Raw genomic sequence first — 18,437 nt, forward strand, 5'->3', positions numbered from 1 at the left:
TATATCTCCTTTTATTTTCTTAATATATATTAAAACTCTTTTTCTTTTCACAGGTTCATTAATTCCATTAACATTAAAACTTTAAAAATTAAGTAAATTAATCATTCATAATATCTTGGGAACTCTTTAAAATTCTCCATGTCCCCAAGCATCCAGGCAAAAAAAAAAGAAAAATAAAAGAAAGATAACTAATATATAAGAGAAAAAAACAAAGTACCCCCCACTAATGTTGCGAATAAAAAGAACACAACATTCCCCCACCCCCATTTTACGGGTCATGGCAATTGCCATGATTGTACACGTGAAACTCGCAGCCATCGATCAGGAGCTCTTTCAGCTCCCCCGCAAAAAAAAATATATTAGTGAAGAAGAAAAAAAGAAAATAATTAATGTCTCTACTCCCAATTAATACACCTCAACTATTTTTTTATATATAAATGTCCGTCAAGTCCAAACTTGTTTCAGTCTTCATCATTAGTCCATTTCATTTCTATAATTCTTTACTTCTCTTCATGGACATCAGGTAGTTCTTGTACAAATTTCTCTGCTTTCTGGTAGTCAATGAAAAATCTTCTTTCTTCGTTATCCAGGCAAATGATCAATTTTGCTGGATAGCTCAATAAAAATTTATAGCCCTTTTCCCATAAAGATTTTTTCACTGGATTAAATTCCTTCCGCCTCTTCAGAAGATCGTAATTTATGTCTGGATTTTAAAAAAAACTCTTTTCCCTCCTATTATCAATGGCCCATTTCTCTTTTTAGCACTTTGAATAGCTGCTTTCAAGATCATTTCTTTATCTTGGTACCTTAAACATTTTATCAAAATTGAGCTTGGATTTTGATCTTGTTGAGGTCTTGGTCTTAAAGCTCTGTGTGCTCTTTCAATTTCAATTACTTGGCTTCCTTCTTTCATTTCCAACATCTTCAGAATCCATTCTTGAAAGAATTTTATTGGATTTTCTCCCTCTGTACCTTCCATAAGACAAACAATTTTGAAACTATTTCGTCTACTAGAATTTTCAAGCGCATCTATTTTTTCCAACATCTGTTTTCTTTCTATTGTCCAGGCAAGATTATTATCTTCTATCTTATCTATTCTTTCAGTGTTTTCTTCCACTTTTACTTCCATCTCTTTAACTTTATTATCCATCTTCATTTGTTTTTCCACCACATTATCGAGTTTATTCTGCATCCTTTTTATAGCTTTTAATTCATTCATAATATATATCAGGATATCTTTTGTGTCTCCTTTAATCTCTTCCTTCTTTTCCTCTTCTTCTTCCTCTGAATTTCCCAAACAGTCTGATTCCACTTCCGATTCACTTCCGGTTCCACTTCCAGCCGTAGCTGGGATTTGTAGTTTTGTTAATATCTGTTCCTGCATACTTTCGCGCATGCGTTGTTCTTGCCGTTTCTTCTTAGAGACCGCCAACATTGCTGCAACTTCCTGTCCCGCATCATCACAAGTGCCATGCACTTCGCCGGGAGGAGATCCAACTTGAGTCCGAGGCTTCGCCAAGACGGCTAGGCCTTTCTCCCCGCCGATTTGCGCAGTCTTCGAAGTAGTAGCTTTCTTCTGTTTCGGTTTAGGAGCCATATCAAAAGATAATCCTGAGTTATTTATAAATAGTTTCTAGTAGATATTTGTTAACTCTTCTTCATTTAAACCCTATTTCATTACAAGGGAGCTGGATTTCCAACGTCTCGACCCTACGTCCCCCCCCCCAATTGAATCTGAGCCTAATCATGGATCAATTTACAATGACGATTAACCTATCAGCTGGACTGTGGGAGGAAACCAGAGCACCTGGAGGAAATCCATGTGGTCATCGGGAGAAGGTATAAACCCTTTACAGACACCAACGGGAATTGAACCTGCGTTGCTGGCACTGTAAAGCTTTGTGCTAACCACTATGCTAACGTGCCGTATATTCTCTGCCAGAAACTACTGTAGGCCTATAAAGAGCAGGAGGTTTGGCTGGACTTTGGTCCGGGTGTCTTTTTTAGACAAAAAAAAATGACAATTGCAGATGAGATCAGTACATTGAGCACAGGTAAGGAAACAATGCTGGCAACAGCCTATTTGCAGTAGCTTGGTACTGCAGTAAAGATATATGGGTAGTAACCGTTCTTTAAGAAATTTGGCTTAGCATTTTCTCCATATTATTGAACTAAATCATGCAAACCTACCTCACAGAACATTTGACTTGAGGGACATTCCTCCCAGGCGTTTTGGTTCTCGTAGCACTCATAGCCTGAGCAGTTGAATGTCTGGCAGGAGAACTGTAAAGAATTACAAATATTTATTATCCTCTTTCATTAGTGTCTATACTATTTGTTACACAGATACTGTTCACCACTGCTGAGAGAAGGGGTTATTGCTGGATAAGACCATAAGACACAGGAGCAGAATTAGGCCATTTATCCCAACTTTTCCTCCATTCCATCATGGCTGAATTATTGCTCCTCTCAACTTCATTCTCCTGGCTTCCCCTCATATCCTTTAATGCCCATACTAATCAAGAACCTATCAACCTCCGCTTTAAATGTACCCAATGACTTGGCCTGCACAGCCACCTGTGGCAATGAATTCCACAGATTTATCACACTATAAATTCCTCCTCATCTCTGTTCTAAAGGGACATCACTGTAGTCTGGGGCTGTGCCCTGTGGCCCTAGACTCCACACTATAGGAAACATCTTCTTCATGTCCATGCTATCTAGGCCTTTCAAATATTTAATACTTCAGTGTGATGCTTCTGGATGATCATATATATCAACAATTTATTTGTTTTTAAAGACATCTAGCCCTTTGAGTCACGATGCCCAGCATTCCCCAATTTAACCCTAGTCTAATCACAGAACAATTTACAATGACTAATTGATCGATCTATCAACCGGTTCATGTTTGGACCACCGGTGGAAACCCACGTTGTCATGGGGAGAAAACACAAACTCCTTACAGACAGTGGCAGGACAATAACCAAGATGCAGTCTTTCTGGGATCTGCATGGACATTATTCAAAACCTTTTCTGGAAAATAAATGTAGAAAATTCTCCCATGTTACAATAGTTAGCTAAACCTTTCAGCTCTCCTTGCAAGGTTCCTTCCTTGGCCAGTACAGTATCAGCTGAGAAAGAAATTACTTCCTCTGCAAATGACATCATAAGTCATTCATTCCTGGTCGCTGGGAAGCAGGAACCCTGAATGTATTTAGGCTACAGATGTGACAGACAAGGTATAAAAAAGCAGATAGTGCAACAAACATGAGGAGAAATATGGGGCTTAGGACATGCCCTACATTAATCCTCTACCACGTCACCCAGACCCACTGTTCTCAATGTATCCAATAAACTTATCACAATATTAAGTTTCCATGTTTTCAGTTTGCCAATCATTCATGCTATTCATGACAACCAGGCTTGAAGTGAGGGAAAGGAAGTCCTTGGAGAACATCACATACAAAACAAAGTTCAGAGAGATTTTAGGTTCTTGGTCTCGATTCTACATTCAGCCCACACTCTTTCCAGAATCCAACAGTGATCATTTCCTCATCAGAGGGAGTGAAGATTCCAGCAGTAATGAGCATTGATGAGGGAGAGTCCTGAAGCTATGCATTTGCTAGTCAGTTGGTGGTGAAGAAGGTTCATTAACGTGAACCGCCCCTTTACCATTGCTCCTTTCCCAATGCCAACCCAACCCATGATTGCCCCTACCCAACAAGCCCCACCACTTGCTCATCCATTGGACAGGAGGAATTACTGGAAAAGAACTGAAGATGAGATCTCTCTTCTTTTCGTACTTTGCTTTCTTCCCAGGTACACATTCAGCAAATTTTTTTGCAAGAATTAAAAAGAAGATAACTTACATTTTCTGGCATTTCCATTCCATTTGTCATATTTGAATCAGTCATGTTGGTCATTGCAGAGGCTGCAGTAAAATAAAGTTAACATATATAGTCCTGCTGTAGGGTCTCGACCCTTAACTGTGACTGTACTCTGTTTCATAGATGCTGCCTGACCTGCAGAGTTCCTCTAGCATTTTGTGTCTGTGACTTGGATTTCCAGCATCTTCAGATTTTCTCTTGTTTGTTAATAAACATGTTACGTATTTTCAAATATCATGCTTCCTTTGGAAAATGTGTTATAGAAATTACCACTTCAAAGTTTTTTAAAATTTACAAATGCACTATTTGACCATGATTAGTGATGTACTTTCTACTTCAGTCTTCCCCTTTAGTAGTCTCGATGTTCCAAAATGATGCACCCAAATGTATCAAGTGGAAATTGTGCTGACTGGTTCCCTTCCTTGCGCCAAGAGAATTACTACGACGACTCACTGAGTTAGATGTTCATTTATGGATTTGTACAGCTGATTAGTATTTTTATGACCTCAAATGGATATAGAATAGAGGTGCCAATCGAGATGCTGATACACCATCATTCCCTCCATCAGGCCAAGTCAAAATTGCCAGCATTTACTGATGGATGATCAAGTCCATCTGGCTGGGATCAGAATGACTAGTCTCGGTCATGGCCTAGAGTAGGCTATGACTGTATTTAGTGAATGATTTATCTGTTTAAACTCATTGGATGTAAACACAGATTGAAGAGTATGGTGGAGTTTGGAGGTTTAGGGAATTGGTTATAAATATGTAATTCATTGAAAGGAATATAAAAACACAATAGAATGGGTGACAGAGTTTTCATTAATAGTTCAGGAGTACAAGAGCAAAGGGATTAGGAACAATGTTTATGAGATGATGATCAGAAATCATGTGCAATTTTGGGCATCACATTGTAGAAAGGATATTTTGTTCTGTGATTAACTGTAGAGAGATCTGCGGGTGGGGCTAGAAAAACTTTGGTCTGACTGGGGTTCACTGGATGCTGTGCCATCTTTATCCAAACTGTGTCTTTCAGATAGAAGCTGTTGCTCACAGGCAGGAAAGAAGGACGGGGCTCATGTAGAAATCCAGATCTGTGGAGGGATCTCTGCCCATCCTGAGAAAAAGTGGTTAGTGGCAGGTGTGCTTGGTCTGATACCCAATTGTGTGGGTTCTACCTGGACGGCTTCATTAGAATATGTAGGTAGACAACCTGCCTCTCGCGAGTGAGATGATTGTCTAGATGTTAGTATTCAGATTCTTTGATACTTGTGTAATGAACCCATATAAGGGTTTAATCATATTCCCTTTTTAAAATAGCATTTTCCACTCCAGATTTCATCCAAAACCTATTGAATGCTGAAAGGCCTAGATACAGTGGACATGGAGGGGATGTTACCAGTGGTGAGGGAGTCTACAGTCAGAGGTCACAGCCTCGGAGTACAAGGTTGTCCCTTTAGGACAGAGATGAGGAGGAATTTCTTTAGCTAGAAGATGTTGAATCTGTGGAATTCATTGCCACAGACTGCTGCGGAGGCCAAGTTGTTGGGTTATTTAAATTGGAAGTTAATAGTTTCTTGATTAGTCAGGGTGTCAAAGGTTACAGAGAGAAGGAAGGAGAATAGGGTTGAGAGGGATAATAAATCAGCCATAATGGAATGGTAGGGCAGCCTCGATGGGTGAATGACCTAATTCTGCTCCTAAGTCTTATGGGAACTTTATTTCCAATCTGGAGTTTAAAATATTAATTACTTGTTTGCCTGATTCTAAAATATTTAAGAGAATTTAGCATATTGGGTTCTGAAAATTGAAGACTGAAGACTGAGAAAAAAGATCATGCTAGAAAGTACAGATATGGTATAGTTTAGGTAAAGTTTAGTGTAGGTAAAGAAGAGGTAAACATTAGGCATAGCTAAACATACAGAAAATAATTAAATTCACAACAGGCTCAGTATCAGAAAGCGAGGGGTAATATTTGGCTGGTATGCTTATGACTGGCAGGACGTTACCACTTGGGTCCAACGCTGTCCCAAATCCCTTGTTTTTAGTAATATAAATTAATGGCTTAGCATTAAGTAAAGGGAGCATAATGATCCAAATTTGGTCAGATGGTAGATAAGGGAGAAAGCTTTGAAATGCAGAAAGAGGTAGCTGGTTTAGTCAGTTAGTCAAAAAGAAAATTAAATTTCATTCAAAGAAAAAAGGTGAGATTTTGTGTTTGGGAAATGCGGAAAAGCCAAGGATTATATAGCAACTGGCCGGGTATTGATTGGAGTGAAGGAACAGAAGGACCTTGAAATGTATATTGAATAACGTTAGATGAAATGTATTCCTTTATTACCTGGAGCATGGAATAAAAGAATTGGAGGTCTCAGCTTGAACTCGTTCATAGATTGAACACTACACATGTTTTTATCACCACATGATGGAAGATATGATTGTACTGGAAAGGTTGAAGGGGAGATTTACAAGGATGATTTCAGGACTGGAAAATTGGAGCCAGGAGGAAAGAGGAGATAAGCAAGGTTTCTTTTTGGGGGAAGGGATTTAATAGCGTGCCTGCACTGAATAAAAAGGGAGTATCCATTTCTAATAGCAGTGTAAAGTGCCAAAGAAGTTTGACTTAAATTAATTGGTAGGATTAGAGGGGCGATGAGATATTTCTATCCTAAGGTGGCAGGGGTCTGAATCAACCAGTACATTTCAAAAGTTTACATGACCTGCAGAGTCACCGGCCTAGGAGAAGGTGGTGAGGTTAAACTCAACAGCTCTTGTACAACTTAATGTGCCTAACATCCTCCTCCTGTGCTCTAACATAGGTTTGATTTTATGACCTCACGCCCTACATAATAAAGAAGTAAGTCATCTCGAGTATTTTGCTCTGCGCCTAATTTCTTTTGCCAGAGAGGACCCAACCAAAACAATTGCAAGGCCTGATATAAGAATGGCAACAAAATGCAAAAATGCAGAAGAAAGCTCATTAAACACAAATCTTAAATACGTTTCTCTCTCTACAGATGCCACACTTTTACTGTTAATTGGCTTACCTACAATTGAAGCATGTTGTACATTGTAGTACAATGCAATAAAAAGCAGGAAGAAGCCTGTGGGAGAAAGGGCATAAATCATCAGGCAATGACCACTTCCACTTTTTTATTTCTGGTGTTTATTAGTTATTATTGTTTGTCAAAGCTGGGCATGTGCTGGTTATTTTAATAGCATCTTGATAATATCATCTGAACTGTTTCCATAGCAAGTTGCAACTAAATTAGCAACAGTAAATCATTACTATACATAATTAACTTTCAACTACCACAGGCATTTTACTGTTGTGAAATATTTTCCCCAAGTTACCGAGAAGCAAAACTGAGTACTGTATTCTATTGTCTAATCACAAAAGAATGGGTGTACAAAATCCATGCAAAGTATCTGTATAATAAAAAGCATGTTCTAACAGCAATGTACTTTGTTGACAATATAAAATATATTTCTAACAGACTTTTAGTCATGTAAATTTAAAGCACACATTTTCAGTTAACTTTTGGTTGTTCTTATTAAGTTATAATAGTTAAGATTTTAAAAATTAAGTCTCATAAAAAATACATCATAGTATAATCAGAATCATGTTTATTGTGTCTGATATAAGTTGTGAAACTTCTTGTTTTGTGGCAGCAGTATAGTACTGACAGAACAAATTACTGTAAGTTATGATAAAATATAAATAAATAAACGTCATAAAAGTGGAGTATTGATGGAGTGTTATTGGACTTCAACTACAGCACAGAGTCTTGCCATCTTCAGAAGTTTTCTGAGGACTCTGCCATAGTTGGATGCATCAGCAAGGGAGATGAGGCTGAGTACAGGGCTACGGTGGGAAACTTTGTCACATGGTGTGAGCAGAATCATTTGCAGCTTAATGTGAAAAAGACTAAGGAGCTGGTGGTGGACATGAGGAAAACTAAGGCACCAGTGACCCCTGTTTCCATCCAAGGGGTCAGTGTGGACATGGTGGAGGATTACAAATACCTGGGGATACTAATTGACAAGAAACTGGACTGGTCAAAGAACACCGAGGCTGTCTATAAGAAGGGGCAGAGCCATCTCTATTTCCTGAGGAGACTGAGGTCCTTAAACATCTGCCGGATGATGCTGAGGATGTTCTACAAGTCTGTGGTGGCCAGTGCTATCATGTTTGCTGTTGTGTGCTGGGGCAGCAGGCTGAGGGTAGCAGACACCAACAGAATCAACAGACTCATTTGTAAGGCCAGTGACATTGTGGGGGTGGAACTGGACTCTCTGACGGTGGTGTCTGAAAAGAGGATGCTGTCCAAGTTGCATGCCATTTTGGACAATGACTCCCATCCACTCCATAATGTACTGGTTAGGCACAGGAGTACATTCAGCCAGAGACTCATTCCACCGAGATGTAACACTGAGTGGCATAGGAAGTCATTCCTACCTGTGGCCATCAAACTTTACAACTCCTCCCTCAGAGTGTCAGACACCCTGAGCCAATAGGCTGGTCCTGGACTTATTTCCACTTGGCATGATTAACTTATTATATTGCTATATTTTATATTTATATTTATATTTTATATTGCTATATTTCTTCACTATTCTTGGTAGGTGAAGCTGTAATGAAACCCAATTTGTCATGTATGTTAAAGCTGTGTGTTAGGTACAAAGAAGGGCCATTATGTATATAACACCTTTTGCAATTTCAGTACCATATATGCCATATCTAATACTAGAGTGCATGTATTTAAGGTGAGAGGGGGAAAGATCAAAGGAGATAATGCGGGGCAGTTTGTTGTACATTGTGGATAGCATGTTCCTGGGATGCACTGCCAAGGGTGATAGTGGAGGCAAATATGGCAGAAGTGTTTCCTAGATGGGCATATGAGTGTGCAGAGAATAGAGGGGCATTGACATTGTATATGCAAGTTCGGCATTTAATTACTAGTTTAATTAGTTTGGTAAAATATCGTGGGCCAAGGGGCCTGTGCTATGCTGTGCTGTACTATGCTTTGAAGTGATTGGTAGGCTTAAGTGTTGGAACCATAGCAGCAGTTATACCCTTTTCTACTGAAATTGGTAGAACCAAAAGCAGTAAGGATGAATTTCTCTGAGTTATTATCTTTCAAATTTGAAATGAGATTTCAATTGGCACCTTGGTGATGGTAGAGACCTTAGACCATTATCCTAAAATCAACCCTCAACTCCAATGTCAAAAACATACAGGCTGGATAATTTATTAGAATGCCGCTTGTGGGGACGTGCCTTATACAAGTCACTTTTATCACTACTCCAATAATATATATCAGCGCTTACAGATTGTAAGCCAGTCCCAATATATCAATGCAGCTAAAAAGACAGCAAAACAGTGGCTATGTTTCATTAGGAGTTTGAGGAGATTTGGGATACGACCAAAAGCACTCACAAATTTCTACAGATGTACAGTGGAGAGAATATTAGCTGGCGCATCACCGTCTGGTATGGGATGGCCACGGCACGGGATTGAAGTAAGATGAGGAGAGTTGTAAAATTAATTATTGCTGCCATCAGAAAGGAGGTACAGAAGCTCGAAAATTCAGGAACAGCTTCTTCCCCTGTGCCATCCAATTTCTGAATGGACATTGACAAATGGACACACACACACACACACACACACCATTGTACTGCTGCCACAAAGTTAACAAATTTCACAACATATGTGTTTGATAGTACACCTGATTCTGATTCTTACATTGTATATTTGTTGTACTGTGTGTTGTGTTAAACTCAGGTCACGGATGAAGGCAAAGGCAGTTCCAATGAAAGGCTGCCAACCCAAAAAGTAAAATTTTGCTCTTCTCTCTCCACAGATGCTGCCTTCCATGCTGAGTACTTGTTGTTTTTATGTTTTTACTCTGGATTAGTGAGTCAAGCACAAGTAATAGAAGTGTTGCTCAGAGGGATTGTCCCCACTCTGGAGTGAGATCTAGGATGTGCATTCACCCCACGTGCCCCATCCGATTAGCTCATGTGCTAGTCAATACCTTGTCTGAATTTAGATTCGATGTAAATAAAATCTTTCAATTTACTTTAATAGCATCTGGTTCATATAAAATACAGGTGAGTCCTGTGCTTAAGGTAGTTAACCAGTTCATCTTAGAACCTCAAGTATTCAACGCCATATGACAGTATGAGGCTGTCGTTGTGGGGTCACTTTGAACAAGAGAGCATAGTTCTGGAGTAAGAGAGGTCACATATTTAAGAAAGAGACAAAGGATAATTTCTTAATCTGGAAGAAGTGGCCCTCTCCACTTCAATCAAGTTCCTTCTACTTCAGCCCTGTGTGTGTCCGCTCCTCACTTCAACTTCATTCTTAAACAAGAACAATTTATAACAAAGAACCCATGAACACTACCTGATTATTTTTGCTCTCTTTAGGCAACTCTTATTTTTTATATGTATTTCTAGTATTGCAATATATTGCTGCTGAAAAACAACAAATTTCAGTGTTAATAAGCCTGATTCCTTTTCCCATAATATAATTAGGGTCGTAATGTTATAGCATCCCACAAATCCATAAATACATATGACCATCATCAGAAAAACTTTTAAATGAATATTTATCAACAAAGAATACAGAAATATAGGATATATACTTATAAGATGTTGGATCTTGTTGGTTCTGATTACCATACTTCAAACCCTGAGGGAAGTCCAACCGGCAGGTCACCAAACAAATCTGAAAAAGAATTAACTGCTCTGATTAGTAAGTCAATTGAAGCTTACATACCTTTACGTTCCCAAGCACTGCTGTATTGTGTAATATTTCATATGTAAAACTTATGGCCTACCAAGCAGCAATGATCCCTGCTCTTGGGACATAGACTTCCTACAGAAGACTCCCCAAGGCACTGAAGATATCACCAGTGTGTCTCTACAAAATACTTCAAACTCACTGTAAGGACAAGTGAACCAGTATCATTATTCACTCCCATGCTAATATCTTCATACTGATGCCTTACCTAGGCTCAATCAGATCTACTGGGTAGGTCATATTATCTATATAGTGAGATCAGACTCTGAATTCCATAGGAAGAGATTACCAGTGGACAGAAGAAAAAGAATCAAGAGAAAAGCCAAACCAGAATAGGACGTATACAATGAATGGTAAGGCACTAGGGAGTGCAGTGAAGCAGAGGGACTTAGGAGTACTATTGTATAGTTCCTAAAAAGTGGTGCCACAGCTAGACAGGGTGGTGAAAATAGCATTTAGTATACTGGCCTGTATCAGTCAAAGCACAGAGTACAGGATATGGGACATTATGTTGCAGTTGCACAAGTTGCTGGTGAAGCCATATCTGGAGAACTGTGTACGGTTTTGGTCAGCTGTCATAGGAAAGAGTACTGCGAAGATTATAATGATGTTGCCAAAACTTGAGGGACTGAGTTATCGGGAAAGGTGAGCCAGACTAGGACTTTATTCCTTGGAATGTAGGAGAATGAAGGAGTGACCTTATAGAAATTCATGAGAGGCACAGACAGTAACAGTTTTCTCCCCCAGGATAGGGGAGTCCAAAATTAGGGGGTGTAGACTTAGGGTGAGAGGGGAAATATTTAAGATTGTCCTGAGGGTCAACATTTTTACACAGAAGTGATGAGTATATGGAATGAGTTGCAAGAAGAAGTGGTTGAGGCAGGTGCAATAGTATCATTTAAGAAGCAAAGGGATTGATACATTCAGGGTTGGGTCTCTAGAGGGATATGGGCCAAATACAGGAAATTGGGACTAAATGGTTTGGCACTCTAGTCAACACGGACTTGTTGGGCCAAGGTCCTATACTTATGCTGTACTGCTCTATGACTCCACATATGCTCAAAGCCCCCTTGAGGAAAAATGCAGTAACTCTGCTGATTCTGGCCCGGGATTATTCAAAATAAGACAGCATTTGAGAATGGAATTAGGACCAGATCAGACTCTTTGGTTTGGTTTGGTTTATTAATATTGTTATAGAAATTCACAGAAGTGGTGAGTATTGGTTTGATTTCAACTTATAAGGAAAATCTGGAGGAGTATATGGATGGGCTATGGTCCAGGTGCAGGTTGATGGCAGAATAATAGGAAAACATGGACTAGATGGGCTGAAGAGCTTGTTTCTATGCTGTAGTTTTCTATGACTCTGTGACATATGCTCATTGGCCACCTTATTTGATACCCCTGCTCATTAATGCAAATATCTAATCAGCCAATCATATGACAGTAACTCAACGCATAAAAGCATGCACAAATGGTCAAGAGGTTCAGTGGTTGTTCAGACCAAACATCAGAATGGGGAAGAAATGTGACTCTGACTGCGGAATGATTGCTGGTGCCAGATGGGGTGGTTTGAGTATCTCAGAAATTGCTGTGATTTTCACTCACAACAGTTTATAGAGAATGGTGCAAGAACAAAAATAAATACCCATTGAGTGGCAGTTCTATGTACAAAAACGCCTTGTTGATGAGAGGGGTCAGAGAATGGGCAGACTGGTTCAAGTTGACAGAAAGGTGACAGTAATTTAAACAACCAGTCATTAGAACAGTGGTGTGCAGAAGAGCATCGCTGAATACACAACACATCGAACGTTGAAGTGGTTGGGCTACAGCGGCAGAAGCCCAAACACTTAAGTGTCCACTTCATTCGTTACCTAATAAAGTGCCGCAGAGTGCATATCAAGGTGCAGTGAAGAGCTTATCTTGCATGCTGTTCATACAGATCAATTCATTACACGGCTACAGTGAAAGTGCAGTGCCGGTAAACATCGTAACGATCAGGAATCCATCTCATCATCCTAGGGAACCAGTTAATAGGGGAAGAAACTTATTCTTGCTTCTACTGATCACACAATAACACTGAGGGCTTAAATTGAATAAAGGATTTCACACAATCTTCTTTATTTACCGAGATAAAGCACAGAGTAGGCCCTTCTGCTCAGCAATCCCCCAATTTAATGCTAACCTAATCACGGGGCAATTTACAATGACCAACTAACCTACCAACCGGTAGGTTTTTGCACTGTGAGAGGAATCCAGGACACCCAGAGGATGTAGTCACAGGAAGGATGTATAATCTCTTTACAGACAGTGACAGGAATTGAACACAGGTTACTGGTTCTGCGAAGCGTGGTGCTAACCTCTACCTGGCATCACCTTTGAAGGCAAACCAAAGGAAAACTCTGACATGGCCAATATGGTCATTCCAGATCAGTGGTTCCCAACCTTTTCTATGCCCCACACCCCTAGGAAATGATTGATCAATGTTCGCACCCCCTACAAATGTAATATCACATTTGAAGATGAAGAAGTCTAATTTCTGATTATTGAACCACATACAATACTGCAGGTGAACAAATTGAACTTAAAAAAAATAAGCTTTTAACTCAGTGCACAAAATGCAAATATAAATTGAGCAATTAGATTCTAATTTATTCAGAAAAAATTGTAAACAGTAAATTGATGAGACTCCTCAACTCTGAGATGTAACTCCCAGATAACATTGATGAGAATCCTCAATGCTGACTCAGGCAGCGGGAGACTGGAGTGAGTTTACGTCTCTCTCGACTCGGGCAGCTGGAGACTGGAGTGTGCTTGGGACAAACGTTACTACCACTTCTCAAGGTACACTGGCAGCTGACTGAGTGATGACTCGTGACTCGTCACTCAAGCACACAAGCCAATCTTTTTCGCACCCCTGAAATTCCAACTCGCACCCCTGGGGGTGCGGGCACCCCAGGTTGGGAACCCCCGTTCTAGATTTAGAAGCTGAGGACAGATTTTAAAATACTGGAGTAGGCAGACTGGATAAGCATGCTGGAGTCAACAGAGACCAGATCCGGTCCGTCCAATTTCACATCTAATTCAAGCACATTAAGCTGCATATAAGAAACTCCTTAGGAGGGGCGGAATATATTTGAATAGGTCTACAACCTAATTTGTGCAATACTAAAAAAGATTTTTAAGTTAATCTTGTGCCTCCGGGTTTGTCAGAACCATGGTGAGCAAAATATCAGCAGTAGAGGAAAAGTAAGACTTAATTATTTTTTTACAAAGTATGGATCTCCCTAGGCAGACCAACATTTACAGTTGGTTCCCCCAAGCGTCCCTTGAGAAGCTGGTGGATAGTCTCTTTCAAAAGCCATGGGGGAATGATATGGTACTCCCTAGTGCTATTAATAAAGAGCATTCAGGAACGTGATTCGGCACTGATGAAAGAATAATGGCATTTTCCAAGTTAGGATGGTGTGTGACTTGAGGGTTGGGACCCTTGCATGCTTTTATCTTTCCACTTGATAGAGATTCATTTGTTTGGACGGTTCTTATGGAAAGAACTTGCTGCGATACATATTGTAGGAAAACACACTACGATCACAGTGCACGTGCAGTTGAGGGTGTCAGTGTTATAGGGTAGTGGATGAAGTGCCACTGACATTTATTTGTATGTTATGCATGATGCGGTATTTGGCTCTATAGAGAGTTTCCCAACAATTCCTTGGCTTGCATCTTTATAGATTTTGAAAAATCAGTTTCACTTGCCACAAATACATTGAAACATACAGTGGAATGCATTGTAAAAATCATTGATTTTTTTTTTTGCAATGTGCTGGGACAGCCCGCAAATGTCACCATGCTTCCGGTGTCAACCTAGCATGTCCACATTATACCTAAACATCTGTCCTTTGGAATGTGGGAAGGAACTGGAGCGTTCGGAGGAAACGCACATAGTAGTGAGGAGATCACACGAGCTCCTTATACCTGCATGCTTTCCAATTAAGCTTCTGGTAACAGAGGCCTCCAGGAGATGCAAGATAGGTAACTAGGAATGGCCAAGTCTTTGAATGTCAACTGTAGATGGCCTGATTCTCTTCTGATGGAACTGGTTATTGTCAGATGCTTGTGAGGTGGAAGATGTTCCTTTCAGCTTGGCAGCGTGTGCCTCAGTATTGTCCAGGTCCTTCTAATTCTGCCCCTAGACTGCCCCATCGTCACCATCAAATGCCTGTTACATGGCTGGCCTTCTGGGCTGCTTTTATGCTTCTGTAATATTTTTGTTCCTGACTGGTCAGAATTGTTACCCTTGAGCTGAACCCCGGAACCTGGGGGACTGGTGGACCACTCTTAGTCTGGCCAAATGTCCTTTGACCTGTTTGGCATGGGTGGCCCTCCCAAGAGTCAAGGGGCAAGCCCCTGATTCCAGCCAACATAGCTCTCTGGGTCATTGAGGTTGCAAGCCTTCATACCCTGTGACAAGGTTGTGATCCGCCTCATTGTACTGCAGACATTCCCTTAGGAAGAAGGCCATTTGCTAGGCAGCTAACGATGGTTGGGACGATATCTGAGGAACTCCAAAATGTCTGGGGCCTGAGATAATTGAGCTCCTGCAGTCGTAACCATTTCCACCATGCTTTACAGCTCCAGAAACCCAGGTTCAATTCCTGCCACTGTCTGTACGAAGTTTGCATGTTCTCCACCTGACAATATAGGTTTTCTCCAGGTGCTCTGGTTTCCTCGCACAGTTCAATGACCAACCGGTTGGTAGGTAATTGATCATTATAAGTTGTTCCATGATTAGGCTAGGGTTAAATTGGGGGTCGCTGGTTGGCATGACTTGAAGGGCCAAGTGGGCTTGTTCCACACAGCATATCAATAAATAAAAAATAGTCATTTGAATCTCTCTTCGGCACTGTAATCACATTACTCTCTTGGACCATCAAGGCCTTTAGCTGAGCTTCAGAATGGTTTTGTTACTTGGTATACATATAGGTGCATTTGCTTATGTGTGCATTACTCTTGAATTCTTTTCTTCTCCCTTGTATTAGTGCCTGTCTAATAATTGTTACTGGGCGACAGGATGGAGATATGTCTCTACCAAAGGAGGTGTAAGCACTCCTTCCCTTTATTAACCTGCAGGACACCCTTGGGCAAGGTGTAGCACTTGATAGGCCCCCGATCAGAATAATGTGAAACCATGGGACCAGTTGGTGCATGGTCGCATAAGCAATTGTGCATATCAGAAGTCCTGATTATGCGACCATTGATGCCAGGGCAGACAATCTCTGAAGATTATTGACAATGGCTGGGGCCACCCGTCTTGTAAAGACACTGCTCAGAAGAAGGCAAGGTCAAACCACTTCTGTAGAAAAACTTGCCAATAACAATCAAGGTCATGGAAAGACCACAATCACCCATATCATTCAACATCGCACATAATGAACGAGTGACTTGTTAAAATGAGATAGTAACAAGAGAATTATCACAATCGTGTTTATTCATTTATTGCGATACAGTGCAGAGTAGGCCCTCCCATCTTTTCAAGCCAGGCCGCCCAGCAATCCCCCAATTTAATGCTAACCTAATCACGGGATAATTTACAATGACCAAGACCAATTAACCTACCAAGCAGTATGTCTTTGGACTGTTGGAGGAAACTGGACCACCTAGAGAAAATCTTTTGAAAACATGTCTGGATTTCACACTGAATGTCATATGGTGATATTCATATGTTGAAGATTGGGGCAACTGGGCTTGTATACACTGGAATTTAGAAGGATGAGAGGAGATCTGATTGAAACATATAAGATTATTAATGGATTGGACACGCTAGAGGCAGGGAACATGTTCCCAATGTTGGGGGAGTCCAGAAACAGAGGCCACAGTTTAAGAATAAGTGGTAGGCCATTTAGAACAGAGTTCAGGAAAAACTTCTTCACCCAGAGAGTTGTGGATCTACGGAATGCTCTGCCTCAGAAGGCAGTGGAGGCCAATTCTCTGGATGCTTTCAAGAAAGAGTTAGATAGAGCTCTTAAAGATAGCGGGGTCAGGGGATATGGGGAGGAATGGGGTACTGATTGTGGATGATCAGCCATGATCACATTGAGTGGCAGCTGGCTCGAAGGGCCAAATGCCCTACTCCTGCGTCTATTGTCTATTGAATGGGAACAAATATCCATTGACTCAAACAGCATGGAAGTAGGTCCCCCCAGTCTATTGACTCTATACTGACCTCTAGACACCCCTATACACCAATCCTGCACCGGCTCATTTTCCCTGTCATTCTACCATCTCCCTCATTCTACCACTCACCTCCACTTCCAGTGACAATTCCCAGTGTCCAATTCACCTCGCAACCCGCAGGTCTTTGGAATGTGGGAGAAAAATGGAGGACCAAGGGGAGAAAACATGAGAGCTACACATCAGCTGCTTTGAGGTAAACACCTTGATACCCGTCAGACAATGTGTGACAATTATTTTACCTTTACAAGCTTGTTTTGGTTAAATGTGTACGAAACACGCTGATTTAACACACAGAGGGCTTGTAAACTATTCTCCACTTTCCAGCAGTATGACAACCTACCGCCCAACCACAACCTTTTGTTTCTATACAGTCAAAGGAAAATTGATGTCCAAATTGCAGTTTCTTTGAGATTGAGTTGAAATGCCAACACCAAGGTTTAAAGCTGAATCTATGTAATAAGGGACTGAGACAATTACTCTGAAGCTGCCGTCAGTTATTTAACCAGAGATGGGGTGTTGAGGCAGATATGAAGATTGGGGGAGGTTAAAGAAGTGGGATCACTGAAGAGAATAGGAGAGAGGAGATGTTGACAACTTTGCTTTGGCACATTAGCAGCTGGTTACTTCAGTAGTGAGAAGAGAAATAGCTTCTATTTACAAGGAGCATTTAGACAGAATCTGTGCGCAAGTTTTTTTTTGCTGACGTAACTTTAATTGCTGCGAGATACTTATCCTGGCAATTCCTTGCATTCCTGTTCTCCAGATGGGGCTGACACTGGCAATCAGCAGAGGGGAAACAGCAGCAAGTTTGAGTTGCCCTGCTGAGCTCGTACCAGAGTACCAACTCCAGAATCACGGGCTCTTGGCGAATCAAGAAGCTTTTCATTTTTGCTCAGCTTTTCATTTTTCGCTTCCAAGAGGAAAAGTAAGTTCAGCACGGAGATCTGACTCAGATGCAGATTCATTTATTTATCACATGAACATCAAAACTTGCAGTCTACGTTAACAATGAATGCAATCTCAGGTCCTGGCCCGAAACGTCAACTCTATTCCTCGCCGTAGATGTCTCCTGATCTGCCGAGTCCCTCCTGCATCTTGTGCGCGTTGCAAACTCAGGATGTGCTAGAGTCAGCATGCAAATGTCGCCACGTATCCCAGCACTGACATACAGTAACACGCCCACAATGCTCAGCGGGACAACACAGAACACGACAAGCAACAAAACCACAACAGTAAAGCAAGCCTGTGTCATTCCTCACACTCACCCACAGACACGGACGGTCCTCCAACCCCAGGACAGGTCTCCAGTCTCTAGCCTCCGACCTTCAGTCTTCGGTGTTGATCCTCGGACTAGACAGTGATGGGATCCCAAACTCCAGAGTCACCCATTCACCGGCCCTCGTGCCTCCTGCTCACACGGGACATCTCATCCTGGAACCCATTGACCCAGGTCAGTCTGACGTCGACGGATATCCTTCATTGTCTGTCTACGTTGCTGGCCTTCGAGC

General features: G+C 41.0%; 1 protein-coding gene across 2 annotated transcripts in view; it reads right to left on the reverse strand.

Moving 5' to 3' along the window:
* Window positions 1-18,437, reverse strand: part of LOC132383447 (uncharacterized) — a 78,663-nt gene that overhangs the window by 23,773 nt on the left and 36,453 nt on the right. Inside the window, exons 2-5 of one of the 2 annotated variants that reach the window (XM_059954417.1) lie at window positions 10,538-10,620; window positions 6,935-6,991; window positions 3,870-3,931; window positions 2,191-2,283 (exon numbers count right to left, since the gene is read on the reverse strand). In XM_059954417.1, the coding sequence (XP_059810400.1) occupies window positions 2,191-2,283; window positions 3,870-3,931; window positions 6,935-6,991; window positions 10,538-10,574 (249 nt within the window). In that variant the 5' untranslated portion in view covers window positions 10,575-10,620. Of the gene's footprint in view, window positions 1-2,190; window positions 2,284-3,869; window positions 3,932-6,934; window positions 6,992-10,537; window positions 10,636-18,437 lie in introns of both variants that reach the window. The other variant, XM_059954418.1, reaches the window with a different exon arrangement.

This window comes from Hypanus sabinus, chromosome 30 (genome assembly GCF_030144855.1).
Source record: "Hypanus sabinus isolate sHypSab1 chromosome 30, sHypSab1.hap1, whole genome shotgun sequence".
In the NCBI taxonomy this organism is placed as follows: Eukaryota; Metazoa; Chordata; class Chondrichthyes; order Myliobatiformes; family Dasyatidae; genus Hypanus; species Hypanus sabinus.